Raw genomic sequence first — 20,062 nt, forward strand, 5'->3', positions numbered from 1 at the left:
AACATGACTGGAAGAGATCCGTATTTGTATCCACTCCAAAAAATAGTGACTCTGAGAAGTGTGCAGAGTTTCATTCCATTATACATGCAGTCACTATGAGTTGGAATCGACTTGATGAGACCTAGCAACAAACAACAACATATCTTTCATAATACATTCAATCCCAATCTAGCATGCTCCTTTCTATGTTAGTAGCTCCATTATCCAATAGTGAGAAACTTGGCTCCTGTTAATCTCAAGTATTTACTTGTTAAATAAAATATACATAAATGGGTCAGGCGTGGAATGTGAATCCTTTTACTCTCCTGATTATTTAAAATAATGTCAAATGAAAGTTAAAAAGTGGGGGAAAAAAAAAAAGGACATTTAAAATTGTGATCATATAATGGCAGATTTTCTTCCTAACAGTTTTCCTATTTCAATCACCTACCAAGAGAGGACAAGTATCCCCAACTTTCCATACACTATCCAAGAGGTTATAAATTTTTACTCATTTTTTTTTTTTTTTGCATTTTCATCATCTCCTAAGAAAAATTCATGTTTCCAAATTTTTCCCATTACCCTTAAAAAAACTCTGTACCCTTTAAGCAAGACCCATCAATTTCCTTCTGCCACCTTAGTTGGTAATCATTTGTCTTTTGAACTCTTGTTATGAACAGTTGATTACATGGGGATCGACATTTATTATTCCCCACATATAAATTATTAAAAATAAATAGTAATATTCATGACTTAACCAACCAACCAAACAAAAAACCTCAGTGAGCCCCCTGACAGGGAACACAACAGAGCCCCTGAAGGAGCAGGAGAAAAGTGTGATGCAGAACTCAAATTGATGTAAAAAGACCAGACTTAATGGTCTCACTGAGACTAGAGGAACCCTTGAAGACATGGCCCCCAGACACTCGGTTAAACCAGAACTAAAACCATTCCCAAAGCCAACTCTGCAGACAAAGTTTAGATTGGACTATAAAATAATACTCATAAAGAGTGTGCTTCTTGGTTCAAGTAGATCACAAAACTAAATGGGCTGCTCCTGTCTGGAGGCAGGATGAGAAGACAGAAGGGAATAGGAACTGATTGAATGGATGCAGGAATGGGGGAGCATGCTGTCATATTACAGGACTGCCACTAGTGTTACAGAGCAGTATGTGTACAAATTTTTGTCTGAGAAATTAACTTGAGCTGTAAACTTTTACCTAAAGCACAATTAAAAAAAAAACAAAAAAACACTGCTGTCAAGTCGCTTCAGACTCATTGTGACCCTAGGACAGAGAACTGCCCCACAAGGTTTTCAAGGAGTAACTGATGAATTTGAACTGCCGACCTTTTGGTTAGCAGCCTGAGCTCTTAACCACTGAGCCATTCATGACTTGAGGATTCAATATTTCAAAGAATACTTTCTCAGATGATCTATAGTATCAATGCAAACCCAATAAAAATACCAGCATTATATTTTTTCCTGGATATTGAGATGGTGATTATAAAAATTACAAAAGATAATTATAATAGAAGATAAAGTTAATGGAAAAGATAATAGCTGAAGAACCAGGATAATGTGAAAGACTTGGAGCCTTACATTTACCATAAGTATATAGTGCAGTGCTTTCTCAAGGATGGACAAGGGAAGAGAATAGAGATCAAAGTTTAGATTAAAAAGACACTTCGATTTGATGTGTGAAAACAGTGAAGTAGAGAGGGGAAAGAGGTACTTATCTTGTTCTGGATCAGTTGAATACCCATATGGGAAAAACATATTAATCACAACCTCACTATCACTATCTCACAGAATTACAAAAATATTAAACCAGAAATACTGCAGGTTTAAACTTGAAATGTCAAACAATGATGTTTTTAGGAAAGAAGCATAAGAGAACTTTGTTTCCTTGGAATAGGAAAAACTTCTTAAGGAAAACCAAGAAAATCATGAACTGTGAAAAAAACAATATGAAAGACTGGAGTATTCTGAAGCGGAGAAACTAAGTTCATCAAAATGCACCTTTAACAGAGTGAAAAGGCAAAAGTGAGAAACTTAAAAAACATGTATGACACAAAAGATTCATTTGCAGAATATAAATACTCAAATCATTAAGAAAAAGACAGGCAACACAACACAAATATGGGCACAATGTAAACATTTCAGAAAAGAGGAAGTTAAAATAGCCAATAATCAGTGAAGATACTGAACTCAATTAGGTACAAAAAAAATGCAAATTAGTATTCGATACACTGCATTCTGACCAGAAGGCTAAAATTTAAAAAACTGAAAAAAAAAAAAGTAAAGACACCAATACTTGCATACCACTGGTGGGAAAATAAATTAGTATGTTGTTAGTTATTAGGTGCCGTTGAGTTGGGGGGTGTGTTCTGACTCACAGTGAGTCTATGTACAACAGAGCCAAACGCTGCCCAGTTCTGCTCCAGCCTCACAATTGTTATGCTTGAGCCCATCATTGCAGACACTGTGTCAATCTTGTTGGGGGTCTTCCTCTTTTTTGTTGACCCTCTACCAAGCATGATATCCCACTCCAGGGACAGATCCCTCCTGATAACATGTCGAAGGTATGTGAAACATAGACTCGTCATCCTTGCTTCCAAGGGCAGCTTTATTCATTTTAAATTGGTATAACTACTTGGAAATACTACTTCCAAATATCTACCAAAATTGACTGCATTTATACACTATAATCTCTTGGTTCCACCCATTGATATATTACTCAATTTATCATACATTCGGCAAATGTACAAATGGAAAAAAAAATCAGAAAACTTACCCTTAAAATCCTGTTCCTCTAAATCTACTTATGGTACCAAAATATCAGTTAGTGTTCAAGCAGAGAAAGAGAACCAGTAAGAGGTATATATTCAGATTTATTGCAAGGAACTGGCGTACCTGATTGTCAGGGCTGACTCAAAACACACAGAGCAGTGATCGTGAAGGCCAGCTTGACTCTCAGACATGAGCTCCTATCTTCAGAAAAGCCTCAACTGTGCTCTCAATGCCTTTTAACTGATTGAATCAGGTACACCCAGAGTATCTAGGATAATCTCCTTGATTTAAACTCAACTGATTATGTACTCTAATCAATAAAATATTTCAGAGTAACACCTAGATTTGTGTTTGACTGAATAACTGGGAACAATAGACAAGGCAGAACCTCTTCCTAGAACCACACCCTGAATTTCAACATTTTGCCTCCAAAACTGAGAAAATAAATGTGTCCTTTAGACATACTCACTTGTGGTATTTGTTACAGCAGCAGTAGGTAACCAAGACACTGAGTACATCCTTTAACCAAATACATTTTAAACATCACTGTAGTGTCTAAGGAGTATGGAATGGCACCTAAAACTGCTTTGTCCCTACTGGTTCCACAGTCTGAGAGGGTCCACTACTGTCATGCTATATTGCCTCCCTAAATGCATCTTTTCTTTAGGGAATCTTTTTTTTTTTTTACTTCCACAACACGTATGTACCCACTTTGTTCTTATCTCCAGGATTTGCCCTCTCCCTGTTACGGATTTATGATTAAAGAAGTGTCACAGGTATTAACTATAAACATATAGGTGCTCACACTGATTAATTTAGCTATGCATTCAAACAATCAGAGAACGTTTGTTTTTTTAAAAGTGATTTCTGGGGTCTTATTTTTATTTTAGATGCTATATAATATACCGCAATCATATTATGTATCCTAAATATAAAGGATTAATATTAACACTTTCTCAAATTCTGTTCTACATGACTTAGTGATTTGGTAGTATCAATGTTCATTGAAAATTTAAAACAATTTATGAAATAATAAAATCTCACAAAATGCTTGTTGCCAGAGAAAACCACAGAGGGCCCCCTTAAAAATTATCTTATGTATATGCACATACACACACACATTTGAGTTTGATAGTATGAAAGCTATAATGCATGATTTTCCAAAACTCTATATATTCTTACCCTGTACATGTCTATGCCATCATTTTAATGGCTTCACCCTATTACAAGAATATATCAAAACTCAAATTCCTGTGAATGAACACTTGTTACTTCCGTTTGAAAAATTTCAGTGACATCACTGATGTGCTAATCATTTTTTTGTATTTTAATATCATAATCATGACTTTCAAATTAAAGAAAAGCATGTTATACATCTTAAATATACTCTGTGCAAAACACCATATATTACTGCCAATAGAGAAAAGTATAAATGTCAGTTCTGTCCCAATAATGAATATATTTGATACAATTATCAAATTCTTTTTTTTTGGTGTTTATGAGTTTGTGGGAAGAACATGTGGTTGAGAACTTGCCAGTATTAACGTCTTTCAAATATGGCATAGCCTCTACCTGAAAAGTTTTGGTAAAAAAAGAAATAATAATGCTACAGCAATTACAAGGCAACCGTATCAAAACCTGGGTTGAAATGCAGAAAACCAGGTATTGACGATCAATTCAAAGTTGACTAAAACATTTTTTGGTCAATGGTGACTATTCCTGACACTTTCAAAGTGTTATGGTAACCCCTTGTCATAAGAACATCAAAAACCAACTCAACTGTTTAATATGCAGTGAACTGTAGCAAAGTTAACAAACTTTTTCAGTCTACACTGTCAGGAAAATCACAAAAGACAGTGCAATTTGTACTGCTACAACTGATAGAACAGTAGACAGATCCCCAAATAATAAGATCCAAGTTGAGAACAGAGGCTGTGGGGAGGACAGGAGTCAACTGCAATAGGTTAATATCCTGTTAATATTGGAGACTACAGTACTGAGTGGATTTCCACATTTAAACTAATGTTTAGTTCTTTGAAAATTCACTTTTGTGGGTTTCATCTTCTGGATAAAAATTTTCAAATATTCTACATTTTCTCTTTTTGATTCATTTAACAAGTATTGAGCACACCTATAAAATGCAGTCAACACTCAGGTTGTTACTAATTCTGCGGCAATATTCCTGTCATCATGGAGCTTACATTCCAGTCGATATCAATTTTGGCATGCCCATTGTTATATTTTTGTTAAAGGCCAGATCAAACTCTTATTCTTTCCAAGGCCTATCTCTTGAGTGATACATGATAAACACCAAGGTTCTGAAGCCCTTCCTGCACCACTTTCAAGGGTTCTCCACTGTGTAGTGTGCTGACCACTGGGTATGTTGTGCTATGCTGAAACGAGACATAAATAAAACATGTTTTCTCTCCTGAGACATGATGACTACAAGAATTCAAGTTGCAAACTAGATTCTTAGAAAACATCACTTTGTGGAACTTCTTTCCTGTGAGGCTTTTTTGATGTTCTTACCATTATCACTTTCAGAAAATTTATCACCAGCATGGATTTTGTGATGACTTACAAGATTTGATCTCCAACTGAAGCTCTTACTACATATCTGACATTTGTAAGGTTTCTCTCCTGTGTGAACTCGCTGATGATACTGAAGTTGTGAAGATCGACTGAAGACTTTATCACATGTATCACATTTGTATGGCTTCTCCCCAGTGTGGACACTCTGATGAAGTTGAAGACTGGAGGCCTGACTGAAGTACTTACCACACTCCCCACACTTATATGGTTTCTCTCCTGTATGGACCCTCTGATGCATGTCAAGATTCAAGCTCCACTTGAAGCCCTTCCCACACTCTCCACATTTATATGGCTTTTCTCCATTATGTACTTTTTGATGGGCTTCAAGGTGTGAACTCCGACTGAAGTTCTTCCCACACTCTTTACATCTGAATGGTTTTTCTCCACTGTGGATCCTCTGATGGGTGAGAAGATGTGATGCCTGACTGAAGCCCTTCCCACACTCTTCACAATTATAGGGTTTCTCTCCTGTGTGAATTCTACAATGAATTCTAAGATCTGCTCTGCGACTGAAGCCTTTCCCACACTCTTCACATTTGTACGGTTTCTCACCAGTATGGATCAGCTGGTGAACTTGAAGGCGTGCACTCTGATTGAAGCCTTGCCCACACTCCTCACACTTATAAGGTTTCTCTACACTGTGGGCCTTCTGATGGATTTTAAGATACGAACGCTGACGGAAACCCTTCCCACACACATCACATTTATAGGGTTTTTCTCCTGTGTGGACTACCAAATGAACTTGATAATGAATTTTCATCCTGAAGTTCTTCCCACACTCCTCACATCTGTATGGCTTCTCTCCAGTGTGGACACCTTGATGGGCTTGAAAACTTGAACTGTAAATGAAGCCCTTCCCACATATCTTACATATATATGGTTTCTCTCCAGTGTGGATTCTCTGATGGGCTTGAAATTGTGAAGGCTGAATGAAGCTCTTGCCACATTCCTCACACTTATAGGGTTTCTCTCCAGTGTGAACCCTCTGATGAATATAAAGATTTGAGCTACAAGTGAAGCCTTTCCCACACTCCTCACATTTGTACGGTTTCTCTCCTGTATGGACCATGCAATGAGTATTAAGTGCTGATCTACGACGGAAATCCTTACCACATATATCACATTTGAACGGTTTCTCCCCAGTGTGGATTCTTTGATGTTCCTGAAGATGCGAAGCATGAATGAAAGCCCTCCCACATTCTTCACAATTGTAAGGTTTCTCTCCTGTGTGGACTTTGCAATGTACAGTAAGTGCTGATTTACGACTGAAGCCTTTCCCACATTCCTCACATTTGTGCGGTTTCTCTACAGTGTGGATTTTCTGATGAGTTTGCAGATGTGAATTCTGACTAAATTCCTTCCCACACTCATCACACTTATAGCGGTTTTCTCCCATGTGAACTCTATGATGATTACGAAGACCTGAGCTATAACGGAAGCTTTTTCCACACTGAGAACATGTGTGAGACGTCTCTTTTGAGTGTATTTGCTGATGAAGATCAAAGCTGGAGGCATCACTGAAGGTTTTTGTACACTTATTACACTGATAAGGTTTCTGTGATTTGTGAATAATAGATAGTCCTGCCCCAACCTGGCAGGTGGAATCATCCTGTCTGTGGAACTGAGAACTGTTTATCATGGAGTCTTGATACCTGGTTAAGTCACTTGCAATTTGCTGCCAGATGTTCCAGCAGGAAAGCTCCTCCTGTTGCCCTGCTTGTGAAGCAGTCTCCATCTCCTTTGGGATCTTGCCTCCTGGAAGGACAGGGAATTCAGAGATGCAGATAGGTTAAAGTTTTTCTGAGTTTTCTAAGATTGCACATTTAGAACATGGAATGAGGCTTTAATGAATCCAGAGAAGGTTTTGTTTATCGTTTCCACCACATATCATGTTCTCTGGTACCCATGCCAACAAAAAGCAAGAGGAAGTCCAGTGGGCCCTAAAACACTAGCATTAACAAGGCCAATTAAAAAACAAAACAAAAAACCCCATTGCTTTCAAGTTCATTTAAACTCATGGTGACCCTGTGTGTTACAAAGTGCTCCAAAGGGGTTTCTTGAGTGTAATCTTTATGATAGATCACCAGGCCTTTCTTCCATGGCACTATTAGGTGGTTTGAGCCACTAAACTTTAGATTAGTAGGTGAGTGCAAAACAAGAACCATTAGGCCATACCAAATCAACTACGTGAGGTATAATTTAGAAATTAAAGACTTAATTTAAAAAATTTTCAATATGATATAAACTGTTAATCTGTTGCTATTTCTATTCAATTTCAAAGCCAATATAGAATTTCAATAATAAATTATAGTTAAAAAAATTACGTTGATAATGAAAATGAATCAACAAGAACTTCAAGGAAAAATATAATACAATCAAAAGTTACCATATTTGTGTTTATGCTATACATCCTAACACACAGTTATAAGTGTTTCCATATTCCAAGTATTCCCAAAAATTGTGCACAATATATACACGGAATCTTATTTTTTTGTGTTGATATGGCAACGGGTTGGGTTTTTACGGACAATAAATTAGTTGATGATTATTACAAATTGTTGTCTACCTCTAAAATAATTAAAGTTTGGAAATGTATTCTCTAAAATGTTTATTATCCTTACTGGTATTCAAAAGTTTCTAAATTTATACAAAGATATCTAAGCCTTTTGAGATTATTTTTTCATTAAACTTTTCAATTAAATATTAATAAGTATTCGTAAGGAAATTTTTACAGAGGAGAATTTTACTTCTCTCCCTCTAAGAACAGTCAATTAACAGTTGCCTCGTTTGGTTTAGCAAACATTTAATCAGTTCATGTATAATTCTATTTTTGGTTATTTTATAGGAAAATTACTCTAGGGAACTGAGAGGCTCTGGAATAGTTGCAATGACTTGCAGGTTCGGGAGAAAAATGCATTATCCTTTACTGACTAAAACATAGCATGTAAGTAGACAGAATTCCTTTAGTTCCTGCTGAGAAGATTCCCCCATGAGGACAATGGGAAAAGAAAGTTGAAATGATGACATACACTATTCTGAAACCTGAGAGATCTTCAATCTCCAGGTGAAAATGTGGAACAGTAGCAATCTTTGACAATAAAGACAGAGTTGGGAGAAGGAATGGAACAGGGCACAGTGCAATTTTCTGAAAGCCACTCCTGCAAAGGGAAGTATGTTCTGCCTGGAACGCTATACAGATAAGACACTTGCATGGATAGTTTCTTACTTCTTTGAGGCCTCTTCTCAAGTGTCACTCCATTAGTGAGTTCAATGAAAAATAATAAACCCTGCCCACAGCCAATTCACCTCTGGCAATCTCCATCCTCCTTGGAGGGCTCTGTTTAGAGCCCTGGCGGCACAGTGGTTAAGAGCTTGGCTGCTAACCAAAAGGTCGGTAGCTCAAATCCACCAGCGGCTCCATGGAAACCCTATGGGGCAGTTCTGCTGTCCTAAAGGGTTGCTATGAGCTGGAACTGACCCTATGACAATGTGTTTGGTTCTTTGGGTTTTACTCTTTATATAGTACACAGTATTTATTACCATCTGTATGCTATCTAGGTAATTTTTGTTTATTGTATGTCTTTCTGACAACAGCAAGGTCCCCCTGTGCACTACCCTTATTTATTAAGTCAATGAATATGTCCAGGTTATCTGCCATGTACTAGGACAATGCTAGGCCCTGAGGAGACAACAATAAAAAAGACAAAACTCTTTCACTCCTGGAGATACCATTCCAGTGAGAGAGACAGGTGACAAGCAAATGAACAAAAAATACATGTGACAAAATAAGTTAGGGCAGGCAGAATACAGAGAGGATACTATATTAAATAATGTCAGAGAAGGCCACTCTTGCGATATTGTAACTGAGCACTGACCTGAATGAAGTAAGGAAGTGGCCCAGGAAGATTTTAGGTGAAAGAGGATTCCAGGCAGAGAGAAGAGCAAGCAAAGGGGCCTGATGCAGAGGCATCTAATAGGAAGAATAATGATCCCCAAAAGATTTCCAAATCCTAATTCGGGGAACTAAGACTATGTTAGATGATGTGGCAAAGGGAAATTAAGGTTGCAGATGGAATTAAGATTGCTAAACAGCTAACATTAAAATAGGAAGACTCCCCTTCATTATCTGGTGGACTCAAAGTATTCAAAAGCGTCCTTAAAAGTGGACAAGCCAGGCAGGGGAGTCAGAGAAAAAAGTAACTACAGAGGAATGGTCAAAGTGATGCAATGTTGTGGGCTTTGCAAAAGCAGGATGGGGTCGACAATCCAAGGAGATTGGCAGCCTCTAGAAGCTGGCAATGGCAAGGATGATTTCTCCCCTAGGGTCTCCAAAAATGAACGTATACTGGCCAACACCTTGGTTTTAGCAAAATGAGATGCATGTTGGACTTCTGACCTACAGAACTGTAAGACAAACAATCTGTGTTGTTTAAGCCACCAAATTTGCAGTTATTTTTTTATAAAAGCAAAAGGAGACTGAGAAAACATCCTTGGCATGTCTGAAAAACAACAAGGAGGGCAATTAGCAAGAAGACAGGTGGTGTATTCAAAGAGGAAGTAGGGACTGAAGACCAGACCCTATTAAGCCACTCTGGTAATTTCTACTGCGTTTTATTTCATAAAAAATTGTTGGTAGGAGAGTCAGTTCCCCAAATTCAGGTGACCATTTCAGGAGCCCCAAACCCTTGTACTATTAAGGACACAAAGAAACTCTAGAGGGAGGCTGTTCTCACCCAATGAGATCAGGTTCCTGAAGTTCTCAACCATCACATCTCGGTACAGCTTCCTCTGGAAGGAATTCAGCAGCCTCAGCTCTTCCTCAGTGAAGAACACAGCCACATCCTTAAATGTCACCAATTTCTAAAACATCGAGCACAAGTATACCCTCTCTTAGAACTTCTATCATCCACTTGAAAAGAGGCAGCACTGACAAGATTGAAAGAACTGGGATTTTCAGAGACATGAGTCAATTTTGCAGATTCCTCAGCTTTTCTTCTAGCTTGCCAATGCTATATACTGATTTTCCTTAGCTTCACTGAAAGTGAGGCAATAAATGGAAGCCCTTGTATTTTCACTTGGTGTCCTTATCTTATACTTATTAAGTAAATCCCTAGAACTCTAAATGTTGCATGCTGATGCTGGGACACGTTTTCCTTTCTGACTCATATTGCCAACTACCCTAGAAAAGTTTACCAATTTAGTTTCAACGGAATTTGACAGCACCCTCCTCCCTCCTCTCTCTCTTCTATATACACACAAGGCACTTGTAACGGCGCGTTGCATACAGTAAGTGCTTAATACAGCTCACCTATTATTATTGTTATCTGTTCCATTCTATTTCCTAGCTGTACAATATTCCAGGTGTGAATTAAAGAATTTGGCTGGCCTTTGTCCATGGTTCCTGGTAGGCAGAGTGTCTTTATTATTCCTGGTGACCCCCTGGGACAGTACCTAGTAGTTTACGCTAACATGATGACTGATAATGGGGGATGGTCATGCCAGAAAGACCAACCATATGATCAGAGGTTTGGAGCTTTGAGACATCACTCAGGGCAACATCCCAGGCACCCACACTACCAGGTGTGGGTCTCTTTCCTCACATCTCTTTCACTTGAACAGGATGCCTAACACTCCTGATCCTCCTTGGTTTCCTGTGGGAACCTGAGCAGGTTTCTCATATTTTACATGTTTAAAATGAAGAAGAGACCAAGCACCTCCTCAGTGAGGAGTAAATGCAGTGAAAGAATGTAAATGCTTGGAAAATCTTCTAGTATTATCCTGGGACATTTTAAGCTAAGGTTATGAATTGGTTTCATAAAAGTAATACATGAAAGAAAAAAAAAAAACAGTAAATAAAACACAGAGAATGGCTCCAGCACAGAAACAGTATCTAGCTCTTCGTATGCAGTAACATCCAACAATATTGGCCCTGTTGCACTGTGCCACATTTGAATATTCTACCAAACAGCCAATGTACCAAATGTCAAATGAACCTTTTGAAAACTGAGCCCCTAGTATACTCTACAGAAGGGGCACTTTTTCGGAACTGATTTCTAGGGAAAAATGTTTTATGCAAGAAAACTATCACTGAAGTGTTGTTTAAAACAATAAAATTCAGAAACCAAATCAAGTTTTATGAGTTGAAAGTTGTTAAAAATAAAAGATGCAACACTTCAATTGGAAGATGATATAACTATAAAAAACAAATGTTTTATATCAAATTAAAAAAGGACAATTTAAAAGTAGGTGTATATCGTGAATAGAAACATAAAAGCATATTATGAAAAAGAGTAATTAGAAGTAAAAATAGCTAGATTAGTGAGCAAGGAAGGAATAAATTAGAATTGTTCATTCTTAGTCATTCTTTTAGTTTCGAAAGAAAAAAAAAGATAAAAACTAAAAATAAATACAAAGTAAACCAAAAACGGACATAGCAAGCACTTGGCACACAAAATGTCCTCAAATGTCTATCATTCTCCTTGAGGCTTTACAAGAATGAGAAAACCAAGTATCCAACCTGCATAGTGAGAAGAATTTTAAGAGTGAAAAGGTAAGCTCCACTCACCACGAACGTGCTCATTTTTCTTCCTACTTCTGGTGGTGTTCAGAGTCCTGAAATATGCAGAGTCCTGGAAAGGCCAAGCTGAGGAAGGAGAAAGAAAACATAAAAAGGTGGCTAGAGATGTCATTCACCTTCATGGATGCTTACTGTGAATTACCAAGGGGTCAGTTTGTTAGGGTGGCTGCAGATGCACACAGCTTGATAGATCATGGCATGGAGACCAGATGCCCTTTACCCCTTTCAGTGTAGTTCATGGAACACTCCGCACAACTACACACACTGGCCCCCTCACCAGTGTTGCCTTATAGCTCCCAAGACAGCAATTCTGATTCTAGCACAATAAAAATTGAAATAATATAATGTACCTAGTAAGAGTTAGCTCTGATATCAATATACACGTGGGTTCAAATCCTGGCATGGCTTTACACAAGCTGTGTCATCTTGGACAAATTAATAACAACATCTCTTTGTCTCAATTCTGTCATCTTAAAAACAGGAAGTGTAAGAGTCCCTACTGCTGGCACTGGTGCGAGGTGGAAGTATTAGAATACTTTGAGGGCTTTTTATTTTTGTAGCTACAGAAAAGCCCATGATATTCTGTGGCACGTAATTGTTCTTATAAATGAAATTTCAACCCAGGGAACATGATAAGATACATGGACTTCTGATGTGATTTGTCTGTTGAGTGAAGGTCACATGTGACCTCTGAAAAATCTTTCAAACCGGCTTGGCTATCTCCCCTAATAAACTGTTGCCTTAATAATAATATTTAAATTGGCATACACAACCATTTTCTGAAAGGTGTAAAAACAAGTGGATTTCCAGTGTTAAGCAGAAAGGTCCGAAATAGGCCTTTTTACCAACATAAAAGTAAATAGCGTAATGCAAGTGCCTGACAAATCTAGTATGCCTGAACATTTTATATGAAGATTCTGTATAGTTTGATAAAACTAATTAAATCATGAAGGAAAAAAACTGATCAACATGAGTGGAGAAAAGAAAAACATTCATTTTCAGTTTTTATTAAAACAATACAAGATTCTGGAAAAAAATAATTTGAAAAAAGAAGTCTCTTTAGAAAAGTTTAGCAATTTCTCAAAAAGTTAAACATCAAACTACCACTTGACCTAGCATTTCCAAGCCTAGGTATTTACTTAGGAAAAATGAAAACACACGTCCACACAAAGACTTATCTGTACAAAGACTTGCGTATTTATGTTCATAGCAGGATTATCCATAAAACCCCAAAGGGGAAACAAATTTTCATCTGAACGGACAAAGCATGGAAAAACAGTCTTGTAACACAAAGGGAAAAAATACATCCACGCTACAACATGGATGGACCTTGAAGCCATGCTAAATGAAAGCAGCCAGTTAACAAACAGCACATACTATATGATTTTATTTGTATGAAATTTCTTAGAATAGGCAAATCAACAGATACAGAAAGTAAGTTAGTGGTTACCTGGGCCTTGAAGTGAGAATAGGGATTAACTATAAATGTACATGAGTGGTCTTACTGGGGACAGCAATGTGTTCCCAAACTGATTTATGGTGATGATTGCACTACTTAGGAAAATTACTAAAAATCATTGAATTGTACACCTGAAATGAGTGGATTTAATAACATGTATATTTCATTGAAGCTGGTAAAAAGAATAATTTGAAAACCTACATCACTGTAAGATTAACCAGAGTGAATTCTGAGTCCATATTGAAATAAAATTTATATTTGAATGAATGAATGTAGAAGAGGCTGATCTTTATAGAATGGCCACTAACAGTAATGCTACAGTGGAGAAATCAACTTAGCTAAGTAAACAAAGTTGTTGTCGTTGCTGTTCGATGCCATCGAGTCAGTTGATTCATAGTGACCCTATCTATGTACAACAGAATGAAACACTGCCCAGTCCTGTGCCATCTTCACAGTCGTTAGGCTTAAGCCCATAGTTGCATCCACTGTGTCAATCCATCTTCTTGAGCGTCTTCCTCTTTTTCGTTTATCCTCTATCTTTCCAAGCAAAATGTCCTTCTCCAGAGATTGATCCCTCCTGAGAACGTGTCCAAAGTATGTAAGACAAAGTCTCGCCATCCCTGCTTCTAAGGAGCATTCTGGTTGTATTTCTTTCAAGACAGATTTGTTTGTTCTTTTGGAAGTCTGTGGTATAGTCAATGTTCTCTAACACCACAATTCAAAGGCATCAATTCTTCTTTGGTCTTCTTTATTCATCGCCCAGCTTTCACATGCATAGGGGGCAACTGAAAACACCCTGGCTTGGGTCAGGTGCACCTTAGTCTTCAAGGTGACATCCTTGCTTTTCGGCACTTTAAAGAGGTCTTTTGCAGCAGATGTGCCTAAGGCAATGCGTCTTTTGATTGCTTGACTGCTGCTTCCGTGGCTGTTGATTGTGGATCCAAGTAAAATGAAATCCTTAACAACTTCAGTATTTTCTCCGTTTATCATGATGTTGCTTATTGATCCCGTTGTGAGGATTCTTCTTTTATGTTGAGGTGTGGTCCATACTGAAGGCTGTGGTCTTTGATCTGCATCAGTAAGTGTTTCAAGTCCTCTTCATCTTCAGCAAGAAAGGTTGTGTCATCTACATAACACAGGTTGTTAACGTGCCTTCCTCCAATCCTGATGCCCTGTTCTTCTTCATACAGTCCAGCTTCTTGGATTATTTGCTCAGCATCAGATTGAAAAGGTACGGTGAAAGGATACAAGCCTGAAACTCACCTTTTCTGACTTTAAACTACACAGTATCCCCTTGTTCTGATCGAAGGACTGCCTGTTGATCTATGTACAGGTTCCTCATGAGCACAATTAAATATTCTGGAATTCCCATTCTTGGCAATGTTATCCATAATTTGTTATGGTCCACACAATTGAATGCCCTTGCATTGAAAATAAAACACAGGTAAACATCTTTCTGTTATTCTCTGCTTTCAGCCAGGATCCATCTGACATCAGCAGTGATATAGCTAGTTCTGTGTCCTCTTCTAAACCTGGGTTAAATTTCCAGCAGTTTCTTGTCGACATACTGCTTCAACCGCTTTTGAATGATCTTAGGCAAAATTTCACTTGCATGTGATATTAATGATATTGTTTGATAATTTCCACATTCAGTGAGATCACCTTCTTGGAAATAGGCATAAATATAGATCCCTCCTGCTTGGTTGGCCGGGTCTGTCTTTCAAATTTCCTGGCATAGACAAGTGAGTCCCTCCAGTGCTGCACCTGTTTGCTGAAACATCTTAATTGGTATTGTGTCAATTCCTGGAGCCTTGTTTTTCTTTAATGCCTTCGGTGCAGCTTGGACTTCTTCCTTCAGTACCATTGGTTCCTGCTCATATGGTACCTCCTGAAACAAATGAATGTCAACCAATTCTTTTTGGTACAGTGACAAAGTAAGATCACCAATACTGGGAAAAACCAGCATCACTGGTCTCCTGACATGATGCATTGAAAAGGGTACATTATAAATTCTGTGTATCCATAACTGATAATGCATAATCTGAATCAAAACATGAAAAATTTCAGATAAACCCCATATGAAGGCCTTTCTCTAAAATACCTTGCCCATACTCTTCAAAAACAAAAGAAGAAATGAAAGGCTGAGGGATCTTTCCAGATTATAGGTGACTACAGAAACACGGGAAACCCTGGTGATGTAGTGGTTAAGGGCTACCACTAGTAACCAAAAGGTCAGCAGTTCAAATCCACCTGGCGCTCCTTCGAAACTGTATGGGCTGGTTCTACTCTGTCCTATAGGATCACTATAAATTGGAATCAACTCGATGGCCAACAGGTTTTTGGTTTTACAGAAATATGACAACTACTAAAGGTAAAGCATAAATTGGACCCTGAACTCCATGGGAGGGTGCACTTTTATAAAAGACTTTATTGGAAGAAGAGAACAAATTTATACCCGGACTGTGGATTACTGAATAGTATGTTATCTACTGTTACATAATAGATAAATCCACAATATAACATCTGAAAGCATCTAATATGCTATGCTAAAACCCTATAACCCATCCCTTCCAACTGACTCTTAACAAGACACCCCATGATTTCCCCTGGTATGTGGGCTTTCTTGCTGTAGACATTTAAAATAACTTGTCTTTGGTTTCAGGCATATTTTTGATCATACTTGGCTAATGGTCAATGACAAAGCAAAGAAGTGAAATGTAAACAGCTTCTCAATCTGGGTAAAGAATATATGAATATTCTTTAAAAGTATTTTCACAACTTTTCTGTAAGTCTGAAATTATATAAAAACAAAACGTTACAAAACATAATCCACCACATAAATATAACAAAAAGAATCACATGATCATCTCAATCAATGCAGAAAAGGCATCTGATAAAGTCCAACATCCATTCCTGACAAAATCTCTGGATAAAATAGGAATAGAAGGGAAATTCCTCAACATAATAAAAGGCATCTACACAAAACCAACAGCCAACATCATTCTCAACAGTGTGAAGCTGCAAGTGTTCACCCTGAGAAAGGGAACAAGACAAGGATGCCCTTTATCACCACTCCTATTTAACACTGCACTGGAAGTCCTAGCTACAGCAATGAGGGAAGAAAAAGAAACAAAGGGCATCCAAATGGGAAAGGAAAAAATAAAACTACCCCTATTCATAGGTGATATGATACTATACGGAACCCCAAAGATTCCATAAGAAAACTCCTGGAACTAAAGGAAAGATTCAGCAGAGCAGCAGGACACAAGATCAACATACAAAAATCAATTGGATTCCTATACACCAACAAAGAGAGCTTCGAAAAGGAAATCAGGAAAACAATACCATTTGTAATAGCCCCTAAAAAGACCAAATACTTAGGAATAAATCTAACCATAAAACTACAAAACACTACTGTGAGAAACCAAGAGACCTACATAAATGGAAAAACACACCATGCTCATGGATAGGAAGACTCCACATTGTGAAAATGTTGAATCTACCCAAAACAATCTACAAATATAATGTAATCCCAATCCAAATACCAACAGCATTCTTGCAAGATGGAAAAATTCATCACTAACTTTATATGGAAAGGAATGAGGCCCTGGACAAGCAAAGCATTACTGAAGAAAAAGAAAAGAGTATGAAGCCTCACACTACCTGATCTCAGAACCTATTATACAGCCACAGTAGTCAAACAGTCTGGTACTGCTACAACAACAGACACAAAGACCAATGGAACAGAATTGAGAACCCAGATGTAGACCCATCCACCTATGGTCAGTTGATCTTTGACAAAGGATCAAAATCCATTAGATGGGGAAAAGATATTCTTTTTAACAAATGGTGCTGGCAAAACTGGATATCCAACTATAAAAAAATGCAACACGACCCACACCACATACCATATACAAAAACTAAGTCAAAATGGTTCAAAGATCTAAATATAAAGCAATAAAGATCATGGAAGAAAAAATAGGGACAATGCTAGGGGCCCTAATATAAGACATAAATGCAATACAAATCATAACTAACAATGTGTAAACACCAAAAGATAAACTAGATGACTGGGAGCTCCTAAAAATTAAAAACTTATGCTCATCAAAAGACTTCACCAAAAGAGTCATAAGGGAACCTACAGACTGGGAAAAAAATTTTGGCTATGACATATCCTACAAGGGTCTAATCTCTAAAATCTATAAACTACTTCAACACCCCAACAACAAAAAGATAAATAATCCAGTTAAAAAATGGACAAAAGATGTGAACAGATACTTCATCAAAGAAGACATTCAGGTAGCTAACAGACACAGGAGAAAATGCTCATGATCATTAGCCATTAGAGAAATGCAAGTCAAAACCACAGATATCATCTCACCCCAACATTGCTGGCACAAAAAAAAAAAAAAACAGAAAATAACAAATGTTGGAGAGGTTGCAGAGAGACTGGAACTCTTATGCACTGTTGGTGGGAATGCAAATGGTACAACCACTATGGAATACAATATGGAAATACCATATGATCCAGCAATCCCACTCCTAGGAATATATCCCAGAGAAATAAGAGCCATCACACAATTAGACACATGCACATCCATGTTTACTGCAGCATTATTTACAACAGCAAAAAGATGGAAACAACCTAAGTGCCCATCAAGAGACAAATGGATAAATAAATTATGGTACATAAACACAACGGAATACTACGTAAAAATAAAGAACAGTAATGAATCCATGAAACATTTCACAACATAGATGAATCTTAAGGGCATTATGTTGAGTAAAATAAGTCAATCCCAAAAGGACAAAAATCATATGAGATCACTATTATAAAAACTCAAGAAAAGGTTTACACATAGGAAAAAAATAAACAATCTTTGATGGTTATGGGGAGGTGGAGAGGGGAAACCACTAACTAGACAGTAGACAAGTGTTAATTTTGAGGATGGGAAAGACAAAACACAATATAGGGGAAGTCAGTATAACTTGACAAAGGCAAAGTCATAGAAGCTTTCCAGACACATGCAAACACTTTGAGGACTGGGGAACACAGTCTCAGGGTACATCTAGTTTAAATGACAAAACACAGTTCATAAAGAAAATGTTCTACATCCTAGTTGGTTGAGTAGTGTCTGGGGTCTTAAAAGCTTGTGAGTAGCCATCTAAGATACATCTATTGGCCCCATCCTGTCTGGAGCAAAGAACGATGAAAACCAAAGACATAAGGAAAATATCACTCCAAAGGTCTAATGGACCACATGAACCATAGCCTCCACTAGCCTGAACCCAGAAAAACAAAATGGTGCCCAGCTACCACCACAGGCCACTCTGACAGGGATCGCAATACAGGGTATCGGACAGAGCAGGAGAAAAATGTAGAACGAACTACAAATTCACAAAAAAAGACCAGACTTACTGTCTTGACAGAGACTGGTGGAACTCCTCAGACAATGGTCACTGGATACCCTGCTAACTCAGAACTGAAGCCACTCCCGAAGTCCACCTTTCAGTCAAAGATTTGACAGGCCTATAAAACAAACGGTAACACAGGTGAAGAAAGTGCTTCTTAGTTCAATCAAGTACAGGAGACCAAATGAGCAACACCTGGCCAAAAGCAAAGATAAAGCAGGAAGGGCCAGGAAAACTGGACAAATTGACACGGGGAACCCGAGGTGGAAAGGGAACGGGGGACAATGCTGACACATTGAGGGGATTGCAACCATGTCACAAAACAATTTGCATATGTTTTTGAATGAGAAACTAATTTGTGCTGTAATCTTTCACCTAAAATACAATAATTTAAAAAAAAATCAGAAAATAGTAATAATAATAATAAGGATGATAATGATGACAATATATAGCATTCATTAGTCTATTCCTTTCTTGGCAGTGTTTAGAAATACCCATAATTTAAAAAGATAAGCATAAAAATATTATAGAAAATATGATACAACCTTTGTGAACCATTTATATGTAAATACACAAAGAACCACTACGGAAAAACGTACTTCAAGCTTTACAGTTGCTATCTTTTCATCCTGGAGTTGTAATTAAAAACCTTTTTCTCTGCATTTTCTGAACTGTCCACAATGATTTAATTCTATAAAAATAGAATATATTTTTTGTAATGAAATATTTGAGAACGTTCCTTAAAAACTCACAAGATTCCCACAATTAACTTCATTCCTGTTTTCTGTGGCTCGTGGGGTATATATCACAGAAATTATGAATTCGGGCTCTGAACTCAGAAGGTCTTGGTTCCTATCCCAGCTCTCCTCCTACTAGTTTGGTGACTATGGGTAAATAACTCTTATCTCCTCGTCCTTAAAATAGGAAAAAAAGCAATACCCACCTCACACAGCCACCAACCCCAAAACCAAACCCACTGCCTTTGAGTTCATTCTGACTTAAAGCAACCCTGTAGGGTATCCAAGGTTGTAAATCTTTATGGAAGCAGCCTGCCAGATCTTTCTCCGACAGAGAGGCTGGTGAGTTCGAACCTCTGACCTTTCGGTTAGCAGCCGAGCGCTTAATCACTGTGTCACCAAGGCTCCTTCACATAGCCACGGTGTGGCATAAATGTATTAATTTTTATAAAACCATTAGAACGAACTTAGCAATTAAAGCTTAATTTTTATCCTTACCCATGCGGACGTGTATG

At 37.7% G+C, this 20,062-nt stretch overlaps 1 protein-coding gene across 1 annotated transcript; it reads right to left on the minus strand.

Annotated features, from left to right (window-relative positions):
- Positions 1–2,227: 2,227 nt before the first annotated feature.
- On the minus strand, positions 2,228–18,907 carry LOC126085096 (zinc finger protein 234-like). Its single transcript, XM_049900101.1, has 4 exons — positions 18,818–18,907; positions 11,928–12,005; positions 10,096–10,222; positions 2,228–7,117 (listed from the first exon to the last, which is right to left on the minus strand). The coding sequence occupies exons 2-4, from the start codon at positions 11,940–11,942 to the stop codon at positions 5,253–5,255; spliced, it is 2,007 nt and encodes a 668-aa protein (XP_049756058.1). The 5' UTR covers positions 11,943–12,005; positions 18,818–18,907; the 3' UTR covers positions 2,228–5,252.
- Positions 18,908–20,062: the final 1,155 nt, after the last annotated feature.

Source organism: Elephas maximus, chromosome 11 (assembly GCF_024166365.1).
Source record: "Elephas maximus indicus isolate mEleMax1 chromosome 11, mEleMax1 primary haplotype, whole genome shotgun sequence".
Lineage (NCBI taxonomy): Eukaryota > Metazoa > Chordata > Mammalia > Proboscidea > Elephantidae > Elephas > Elephas maximus.